Source organism: Dama dama, chromosome 26, assembly GCF_033118175.1.
Source record: "Dama dama isolate Ldn47 chromosome 26, ASM3311817v1, whole genome shotgun sequence".
Classification (NCBI taxonomy): domain Eukaryota; kingdom Metazoa; phylum Chordata; class Mammalia; order Artiodactyla; family Cervidae; genus Dama; species Dama dama.
In genome coordinates, this window is record NC_083706.1 from 40319266 (window position 1) to 40330552 (window position 11287).

Genomic DNA, 11287 nt, shown 5'->3' on the forward strand with positions numbered 1-11287 from the left:
GGAAACAGGTTTTCTTCTGACCCATTTTTCCAGTCTTGTGTAATCCTAGGGGGCTTTCTCATATTACTCTTATGTGTACAGAGAAATAGCTGAAGAAAAATAATCTAAAGATTAAGGCATTGAATGGTCACTATTTTAAACATACACACAGTTATGCTTCTAAGCAGACAACCTCAGCGATCAGTTACCTTCAGCTGTGCTCCCAAATCAGTAATTCTGCTGGTAGATCTATCAAAAATCAAAATTCATAATGTGAAGGTAGCTGGAAGTTTTATTAACCAAAAACAAGCGCTGGGGCATGCAGGGGGCTTGTAAAGAATAAACAGAAGATAAAGAAGCAGGATTCAATTTCCTTTTACATGCAAGCTTGGGGACAGGCAGACCATTATTCACCCATGCCTGCCACTGACGAACAGAAGCCCTGGGTTATGAACTGCAAGTCATTTGCTTTTAAAATTCAACTTCATTTCTTCAGACAGTCGTTGTGAGCACGAATATCTAATGAAAGGGTTTAGGCCACAACGTCCTAGTGTAACCATCTGTAAGTCGTGGACTCGTTGGAATTAATTCATTTAACAAATATTTATGGAGCATTTCCGTGTGTCAGCTCCAAGCTAGACAGGAGGGAACAAGGCAGGCCAGGTTTCCGTCACGCTTGAGACAAACCTAGAGTTCCAGACTCTGATTTTATTGTTGTTGCTACTATAGTTAACACATGAATGACCGTTTTTGTTTCCAGTTTTCAACTTGAGCTATTTCATAAAATATGAAGTGCTGCCCTTCTGATGTCTGTCCAAAGCAGCAATTTTCAATGTGCTTCTTAAAAATTCCAGAGTGTCAGCTTTGATGGGGCAAATAAGAAAATCTAAGGAAAGTGGAATTCAGGAAGTCAGGGAGTCGTAAGAATGCTTGGAATTTCTAACAGATTTTACTAAACATTTTCTGTATCATGACATGTTCCAGAAGACTGTAAATGTTAGTTTATACAAATTAAAACTACTTTTTGCCTTGCTGATAACTGCAAATAAATAATTCAGATGACCACCCACCAAAACCTGAGAACATTTTTGGGGGGAGTGGGGTATTCCCCTGAAATACTTGCTTTGTAAATTTTATAATCAAAGGGAAAAATAATGAGATAGTGCCTCATTTTATTTCTACTTTTCGATTCTGCAAAACTAGTTTCAAATGCCTCTGTTTTTCCCAGTAAGAGCATTATAGAAATGTAAACTAATAATTAACCTTTGTCTTGATTTGACTTTAAAGGAGAGGATTAAAGGCATTTTCTTACTTGCATTTCAGGACAGCAACACACTGACTTCTCCAGTTAAAATTACTTAAACTGTCACTTTGTTTTCATGATGGCAATTAGCTAAATTCAGGACTACACATTGTGAGAGCTTCTTTATTTTATTTAGTAAGGAGCCTTATGTAAAGTTCATAAATGTTGCACAAAACACAGCTGTTTAGCCCTGGTTCAAGACGTACTAAGTAAGGAAAAAAAGAGTTGGGGAGATAACCTTTAGCTTAATATAGCTTGGTAAATTAAATCCTACATATGCTAATTTTGTACTTTTTTTTTAATAGATGGAACTGATTAAAAATATAAGTACTGCCGAACAGCCCTATTTATTCACCCGACATGTTCATTTCCTCAACTTCTCAAGGTAAGATATTTTCCAGTTTAATGGTTCTTTCATTTCTTTTGGGTACTTAGTCTCCTTCTAACAAACAATTACTTTAAAATCTACCTTCTTTTCCAAGGTAGTGTAATTGCCCTTCAAAAGACATTTTTAATCCATTTATTTTTGCAGTAGAGGGATCAAAATTTGAAATATTTGGTCGAAAGCTTCATTTCTTTCTAAAAATACTACTCTTAAGTCTTGTGAAGACTTGAAATTATTTTTAATGAGAAGTCACTTGACCTTATAATTCTCTAAAAAAAAATGTTTTGTATTGGAACAAAACAGACAAGAGATGGATATTTAGCAGATATATTTCATTGCACATTTTTATACAACCTGCACCCACACAGGATTCTGAATAATTTAAAGGTGGAATTATGTGTATCTTGTGTGTGCTGCACATATGTTTAGTTGCCGTCAGGCGAGTGTATTCTCCTCGGTTCTGTCTCGTCACAACAAAGATTTGGAGTGACGGACATTAAAGCCCTCGGCATGTCACAGCTCTTGGGTCTTGGGCAGACCGTGTTATAGCTCTCAGGTCTCGAACAGACCGTGTTACAGCTCTTAGACAAATCAGTGTTACAGCTCCATGTTACAGCTCTATTTTATTTAGATAATAGCAGGAAAATCCATCCTCAAGGCGTGAGGGCATGTCGACCCAAAGACGAGAAGAGAAGAGCACCCCATCGTGCAGGAGAGAGAAAGCATGTGCTTTGGCTCCTCTTTTAAATGTTTTTCCTCCCCCTGGGCCTGCCCATATAAATTGGGCTAGCCAGGAGTGCTGTTTGTTCTACCTGAGGTCCTCACTCCGGTCCTCGGACCTTCCTCTGACCTTCCTTTGTTCTATTTTCAGGGCTTTTCCCTTCCTTGTCTTTTAGCCACCGCCATTCTGGACTCCTGTTTCCTATTCTAACTACCTAACAGTCGCTAAGTCATGTCTGACTCTTTACGACCCCAGGGACTATAGCCTGCCAGGCTCTTCTGTCCACAAGATTTTTCAGGCAAGCATACTAGGTTGCCATTTCATCCTCCAAGGGATCTTCCTGACTTCAGGATTGAGCCCATGTCTCCTGTATCTCCTGCATTGCAGGCAAATTCTTTACCCAATGAGCCATCACGAAGCTAGGACCAGCCTCTTTCTCTACCTTTTTAACACTCCATTTCATTTCCTAAACCTTGCATGGTTGATGTTCGTGGGTATTTTAGAAATCTGTGCTTTTTTCTCCTTCACCTACAAAGACCTTTTGATAATAATGCAAACCTCAAATTTATGTGTTTAGATCCTCTGTTAAATTGCTAACTGCACATTCTGGGCATTCTCTTCCCCAGGGATCCCTTAGCACAGGTCACCTTGTCACTGTACTTTACTGTAGCTCTCAGATTCCTCCTCTAAGGTGGGCCCGTCTGAGCTCACAGTTGGGGTTGACAGAGCTCTAAGTCCCGGGGCCAATCTGCTGACTAGCCCCAGACCCTGGGCCTCCCCCATCAGCCATCTGACCAGCTCTTTGCTCACTGCTTTTCCCATGGGGATAACAGGACCTCACAGGCTCACAGGAGAATCCTGTCTGTGCTGACCTCGTGGCCCCTAGGGCCAGCAACCAGGGAGGCCTGGGTTTGCATCCTAGGAAGCCTAACAGTCTGCAGGGCTGGGAGAGGAGTGTAGCCTTCAAAGCACTTTCCTGCTGTGCAGTGGGCCTCGTGCAAATGAAGTGTAAAGAGATTCAGCGAAGCAAGTTACTAAGCAGCAAAGAGGAATTGCTGCCTTATCTTTGAAAGCAAGTCTCCCCTGAAGTTCCCCAGCCTCTCTGATAGCCAGAGTTCTCTGGGCTGGTGAACAGGTGAGGAGGAGGACACCTGCGGATTATCTTGGATTATCCTCAGTGGCTGGAATGGGGGGTGGCGGGGTGTATACCGCGTCTACAAGAGCTGTGTCTCCAACCACATTTCTAAAGTGGCTTGTCACTGCACTGTCCGGGATATGTGCCTGTCTCCCACTTCCCCGGGGCCAAGAACATATAATTAGACATAATTAGATAAGGAGGACTGGGTGGCTATTTTGGGCCATGTGTTTTACGACTTGTAGACAGCAGAGCCTGGCCCCTCTGACCCCTCCATTCTCTCATGCACTTCCTTCCTTCCTTCTCTCTGTTTCTCACCCCTAACGTCCTCAAACCTCATTCATTATTCTTTATTCCTCTTTTTAAAATTTTTAGTCGACTATAGTTGATTTACAGTGCTGTGTTAATTTCTGCTGGACGGCAAAGTGAATCAGTTTATACATATACCCACTCTTTTTAGATTCTTTTCCCATGTAGGCCATGACACAGTATTGAGTAGAATTTCCTGTGCTCTGAGTCCTTATTAGTTAGGTCCTTATTAGTTATCTATTTTATATATAGTAGTGTGAATATGTCAATCCAAGTCACTCAGTTTATCCCCCCCATACTCTGTTAACCATAGGTTTGTCAAACCTCATTCATTTACTCCTCTTGCTTCTAGGGAAAATTTTTACAACCAAAACAAACTGCAATGCAACAGATTTTCATAGTTAACTCAGGATATTATAGCACTCTAATTAATATGCCAACGCCAATACCTTAATTGGATCAGCAGAGCTGGGCACAGTATGGTTGACCATATTTTATCTTGGCCTCCACTATGAAATATAAGCCCAAGAGTTTATTCTTGATTGATTGAGTTCTGAAAGAAAAAAGAAAAACAATAAACACCTTTTAGAGGACACCACATCCCAGGGAAAGTGTCAGCCTGGATTTCAGGATCTCTGGGTGTCAGACTTTCCCGCTGACCTTAGTCTCTCTGGTGGGAAGGGGGAATCTCCATGTTCCCATCTACAGGGTAGGGACAGTTCCCACCCACCCCTGGTTTGTTGGGATGCTCAAAACCCGTGACGGAAAGCCCTTCAAGTTCTTGGAGAGAAGGGTATCATGTGTATTCAAAGTGACATTTAAAAACATTTCTGTAGAAGCCTCAGTCTGAACCCCCAGTTTGGCTCCTGTCCAGATGCAGCCTCTTGCTCAGTTGCGTCCAACTCTTTGCGACACCACAGACTGTGGCCCACCAGACTCCTCTGTCCATGGGATTCTCTAGGCAAGAATAGAATGGGATGCCATTTCCTGCTCCAGGGGATCTTCCTGACCCAGAGATCGAACCCATATCTCTTGTGTCTTCTTGCATTGGCAGGTGGATTCTTTACCACTGCACCACCTGGAGGCAGCCTCACCGTGTCTCTAATGTAACACTTTCAGGTCAGGGCCCTGCTCTGGCTGATTTCTCCTCCCTCTATCCCACTGTGTTCAATTAAATACATACATATTGAGGACCTGCACTAAGAGAGGGTCTTCTACAGGGAACAAGAAATGTTCTTGGGACTTCCCTAACAGTCCAGTGGCTGAGACGCCACGCTCCCAATGCGGGAAGCCAGGGTTCGATCCCTGGTCAGGGAACACGATCCCACATGCTGCAACTAAGAGTTCCGCTGGTGGTGGTTTAGTCATAGGCCACGTCCAACTCTGCAACCCCATGGATTATAGCTAGCCAGGCTCCTCTGTCCATGGAATTCTCCAGGCAAGAATACTGGAGTGGATTGCCATTTCCTTCTCCAGGGGATCTTACTGACCCAGGGATTGAACTTGCATCTCCCGCTTTGGCAGGTGGATTCCTTACTGCTGAGTGACTAGGGAATCCCCAAGAGTTCGCATGCAGCAACTAAGACCCAGCACAACCAAACAGATAAATAAGTATTAAAAATATAGAAAAGAAAAGAAATGTTGTCCTTGCATTCAGGGAACTGAAAGTTTCTTCCATTAAGGAAGGAGAGGCGTGTAGTATGATGAGTTTTAGGAGAAAGAGTCACTGGATGTTCCCAGGGGAAGTGGGAGGCAAGACCCTCCCTCCTGGAGCAGGAGCCACTACCACTTGGCCAGCTATAGACGAACAAAGGGAAGGGGCGTTGGCAGCCCAGGGACCAGCAAAAGCTAAAACTGGACAAAGAGAAGGATGGAAAGCAACCCTGTAAATTGGGGTCTCAAGTGTGGGCACAGCAGAAATGGAACGGCAGTGATGAGCTATAAGCAGGAAAAATCAGACACCAGTCTGATCAGCTGGAATAAACTCATGCTGACTGTGGGCTCAATCTCACCGTCTCTTCCCACCCCACATGCATGAGGCCCATGGCCTCAGCTACAAGACCTCCATAAATATACAAGGAAGGACAAATTGAACTTGAATACATTACAGGACTGTTCAGTTCAGTTCAGTTCAGTTCAGTCACTCAGTCATGTCCAACTCTTTGCGACCCCATGAACCACAGCACGCCAGGCCTCCCTGTCCATCACCAACCCCCGGAGTCCACCCAAACCCACATCCATAGAGTTGGTGATGCCATCCAACCATCTCATCCTCTGTTGTCCCCTTCTCCTCCTGCCCTCAATCTTTCCCAGCATCAGGGTCTTTTCCAATGAGTCAGCTCTTCGCATCAGGTGGCCAAAGTATTGGAGTTTCAGCTTCACATCAGTCCTTCCAATGAACACCCAGGACTGATCTCTTTTAGGATGGACTAGTTGGATCTCCTTGCAGTCCAAGGGACTCTCAAGTACAGGACTGTTACATTCACTAAACATAGGAATTTAAAGCATCAGCCTTTCTTTTTCAAGGGAACAGTTTTATTTCAGGAAAATTTCTTGGGTATAAACAGTGAACCGTGGGCATGTAAGGAAAGTCCCCAATTATACAATTAACAGAGAAAACATCTGTGTTGGGACTCATTAAGAAAGCTTTCATATGCTTTTAAAACTGAGTTCTATATTTTGAATTATAAGGCATAGAGACAATTAAGCTGCTCTTAAGACATCTACCTTGATTGCTGCTGACAGGCATTGTTTCAAGAGAAACATTGTTTTAAGAGGTTATTAAGAGAAGAATTGATGCTGCAACCTAATATTCTTACTTGATGTTTTATTTCTAATCTTCCTTATAGTGTTGACATGCAGCAAAACACTTGTGGGGGAGCAGAATGTAAGAATGAAAGTCTAACCTTGTTCCCAACACTTTCTTTTGTACACTTATGTTCTGAACTCATGAAGTGTATGGCATTATACTGAAATGAATCTCTCCTTATTTCTTCTTTTCCGGTAAATGTGGTATTCTTATCTTGGAATTTAGATACTCCGAGTAATGTAAAATGCTATCCTGTGAGTTTCTGGCAATTCAATAAATTTCATTTATTCATCATCTAGGCATCTTGTCCTGTTTGTTCCATCTTTTCCTCCCTTTTTCAGACCTAAAATAAAGGTAAAGGTGCATGCTCTGTCGTGTCCAACTCTTTGCGACACCTTGGACTGTAGCCTACCAGGCTCCTCTGTCCATGGGATTTCCCAGGCAAGAATACTGGAGTGGGTTGCCATTTCCTTCCCCAGGGGATCTTCCCAGCTCAGGGACTGAATTCGAGTCTCTGGTGTCTCCTGCATTGGCAGGCGGATTCTGTACCGCTGAGCCTCCTGGGACCTAGATGGAACAGTTTCGCCATATCCATTTTTATCAATTCAAGCGTGGAAAACAATACTATCAGACCAAACTGGTACTTTTGTAAGTTGCCTCAGGGAAGACTTCCTGCCAGAGGAGATAAACACTACAATGTCAGCAGAAACCTCAAATCAGTTTGTATTCCTGAAGATGTGCACCACTCTTTCAGTTTTTGAGCCATCTGAAAGTTCAGGCCAGACAAATGTTTTTCACCTGGCCTACCTAGAGAACTGAATCAAAATTACTTTGATCAAAAGATGCTATTTTGTTGTGATGTTTTAAGTACATCACTTAATATTTGTGTATTCCGGTTTCATGAACCTGTTCACAGTTGTCAAAGTCAACTAAAGAATTAGAATTTTTGAAAAAGTTCAACTTCCCAAGACCATCTCTTCAAGTATGTCTTAGATCATCAAGACTGTGACAGACAATTCATCTTCCCTGCTCCTGCCCCCACATTTCCTTTGTTTTCTAAGATTTTTTTTTTTTTGGTGGGGGAAGTAATTCTTTTTCCAATCTACAGTTTCCCTTGACCCTCAACTTGGGTCTTACAGGGAAAACACTGTGAAGGCTTGTGTCAGAGTGCAGTGCTATGAAAATAGTCCAAGTGAATGGTGAGATTATCTGACCTCAAAGTACCATTTCTCTTAACCCTGTTTTTTGTCTCTTCCTTTCTCACCCATGACCCCCTCACCCATCTTTGCATCCGTTTCTCTTTTCTCGTTTGTCTCTGAAGGTGGCTCCAATGCCAGCACTAACCTGAGAAAGCAAAACATTTAAAAATCAATCGATCGCTAGAGAAGCAGGCAGGGTGCGTCCAAGGACACCATGTGAGTTTTGGACATGGTTCTTCCCTTGAAGGGAGGTCCTGGTTACCAGTGTGAACAAGGTCTGCTTCCTGATGGCATCATTTAACAAAACAAATTTGATCTTGCTAATTCCATAATTCAAATGGGTTTCCACGTTTTATTTCTAAATGCTGACTTTGTTTTCACTCTCATTAGCAAAGTCATCCATTTTAATTGTGTCCTGCAACTCTTTTGTAATGGTGACAGATGCCTCCATCTTTGAAGAGGGCATCAAACAGAACCCATGTTAGCACTTACTGAATATGGTCTTTACCCACTTAAACATAGTCTGAAAGTTCAATTTTCAAAATGAGAGTGTCCTGTGAGTTTATCCTGTGTAGACAAGGCCAGGCTCATCTTCTGAAAATGGCACTGTCTCCCTTTTCTCTTTTCCCTCCACAGTGAGTGGACCTTCTGTGGGCCCCATGAGCCCACTCACCTGGCCGGCCCATCAGGGATCCGTATAATCTGGACTTGCCCTGAACCCACCTCACTGCCCTCCTCGAAGGGCCTTCCCCCTCGTCATCTCTTTGCTTCCTGTCTCCTCAGGTCGTCTTTCCTTTCCCAGCAGGAAGCTGACCTCAGGTGCCCCACCCCCACCCACTTGTCTCCACCCCCTCGACGGCTTGCCGGAAGTGCCCGCCTCCGGACACTCTGGGAGCGCTGAGTGGCTCAGCCTCTGCTTGCCTTGTATGATGGCAGGTTCTGTCACGGGCGCCAAGGACCGCAGTGTCCACTGAATGAAGTTGTGAGGTTGGAGGGAGACCCTTCCACTTGTTCCGGCAAAGGGCCATTAACTAACCACCTCCCCCTCCTCCTCCCGCAGGCAGCCCCTCACCCTGCCCACCAAACAATCACAACCTTTTCCATGATGGCCTTTCTCTCATTTCAAAGCCTCTCCTTCCTCACTCACCGACAGGGATCAAAGCCTGGCCCATTAGCCTCGGATACTCTTCATTTTTTGATGAAGTTAGCAGCCCAGAAATAACCTCTACTTTTTTTTTTTTTGGCTGTGCTGGGTCTTCAGCACATGGGCTTTCGCTAGTTGCAGAGTTTAGGTTCAGTTACCCTGTGGCGTGTGGGATCTTAGTTCCCTGAGCAGGGATTGAACTCACATCCCCTGCATTGGAAGGTGATTCTTAACCATTGGACAACCAGGGAAGCCCCACGGACTAACCTCTGCTTTTAGGTCAGGGATGAAAAAGAAGATACACCTTCAGTGGAATGGAACTTGCCAGGAGTGAGGAGGAAGCAGGGAGGCCACAGAATTTCAGTTTGGACAGATGAGAAAGCTCTGGAGATGGGAGATGGCTTCTGGGGATGGTTGCTCTACAGTGTAAATGTGCTTAATGCCACTGTAATGCACCCTTACAAGTAGTGGAAAGGGTAAATTTTGCCTGTGTATTTTACCACAACTAAAAAAAAAAAAAAATATATATATATATATATATATATATATATGTATGTATGTATACTTCCAAAAGCTGTTTGCAATCATAAAACTACTATAGTAGGAGGACCTGCATGGGTGCTAAGCCACTTCAGTCTGTCTGACTCTTTGTGACCCTACTGACCGTTGGTGGACGGCCCTGCATGGATTCGTAGGACCCGGCTTTTATGCTATTGAGCATAAATAGTCATTTTTTACAAGACCAAAGAAGCACAGTTGAGGTTTTGAAAAGCACGTTGCGGTTTGAGGGTTGAGTTGCATTCACCATCTGTGTGCTTTGTCCTTCTAATCCCTAACCCTACTTACTTTGGTGGCTGTTTGTCATGGATATGAAACCCAGTTTAATTAAAAAGAGGCAGATACATCCAGGGTGCTTGTGGTTATCCGTGGTTGGCACAGCTGACTTCTGGAACTAGTTAGTTGTTCACTCAGCTGTGTGAACGTCACCTTGTATACGTCTGGAAGCTGACAAGAGTCGTGTTGGCCTGGCTAACCCTGCTCTTGAACAGTGTGTTTTCCAGTGTGGTGTATTCAAGGGTGTGGAATGGCATTCACACACCTGGTGCCTGAAATCACACCATCAGAGTCATAGCTTCGTCTGACTTTGGATTCTTCTCTCTGAAGATTTTCTTTAAAAATGCAAACACACACACACAAAATTAATAAATTAATACACAAAATAAATAGGATCTGTGACTCATTATGTCTACTTTCCTTTACATACATGTGCATGTGTGTGCATGTGCTAAGTCTCTTTAGTCATGTCCAACTTTGCAACCCCATGGACAGTAGCCCACCAGGCTGTTCTGTCCATGGGATTCTCTAGGCAAGAATACTGGAGTGGGTTGCCATGCCCTCCTCTGGGGGATCTTCCTGACCCAGGGTGGCGAATGCCACAGGGTAACTGAACCTAAACTCTGCAACTAGCGAAAGCCCATGTGCTTTGAACCAGCATCTCTTATGTCTCCTGCATTGGTAGACGAGTTCTTTACCACCACCACCACTCGGATGCTGTAATAGTGGCTGAAATTTATGAACTGAGATGCACCCACCCTGGCTTTCATGTCTTAATTGGTTGAGCACCTACTGCGTACCACACTGTGTCTAAGAACATTGTTCTGGCTTCTGGAGTCACAAGTCTGATGGGAGAGGCAGACCCGGACACACAGTGCTGGAAAGAACTCTTGGAGCCAGAGGAGGAAGGGACCGACACGAGGACGGGAGTTCATTGGGGAAGGATGTGGTGGTGATTCTGGGCTGTGTTTTGAAAGGTGAAGAGTCTGCCGGCTGGAAAGGTGGGAGCAGGGTCACGTCAGTTTGTTTTCTCTGAGCTCTTTCTGACCCCTGACAGAATGTCTGGGTGTCCTCATCAGAAGGTCATGGGGTGAGAGAAGCCTGTGGGCCCTCAGGAGGTTCCCAGAGCGAGACCTCTGCCCGGAGCTCCGAGTGTTCTCCCAGGCTCTTCAGGGTCATTGCTTCCAGACAGTTCAAAGAGAAGGGGGAGGAATCCTTAAGACAAATTTAGCCAACTTGATCCTTATGCCTGGGGAAGGCCTCGCTCTTAGACCAGCTTTCAGCGCATTTGTCTAATCCCTTTGTGGAAGGAATTAAAATGCAACAGCTAGACACTGGCTTTATTTTTTTCTGAAACCCCTTCACCATCATTTGAGGACAATTATATTGTTTTCTGTTGTGTTCACGTTATTGTTTACGTTGTAACTTGCCTCAGCTCTGGAATCTTCTTTCCATGGTTCAGAGCACAG

The 11287-nt window shown here is 44.1% G+C and overlaps 1 protein-coding gene across 2 annotated transcripts in view; it reads left to right on the top strand.

Annotated features, from left to right (window-relative positions):
• Positions 1-11287, top strand: part of UST (uronyl 2-sulfotransferase) — a 313320-nt gene that overhangs the window by 193627 nt on the left and 108406 nt on the right. For both annotated transcript variants that reach the window (XM_061130018.1, XM_061130017.1), the window contains exon 4: positions 1588-1667. In XM_061130018.1, coding sequence (XP_060986001.1) covers positions 1588-1667 — 80 coding nt within the window. The remainder of the gene's footprint in view (positions 1-1587; positions 1668-11287) is intronic.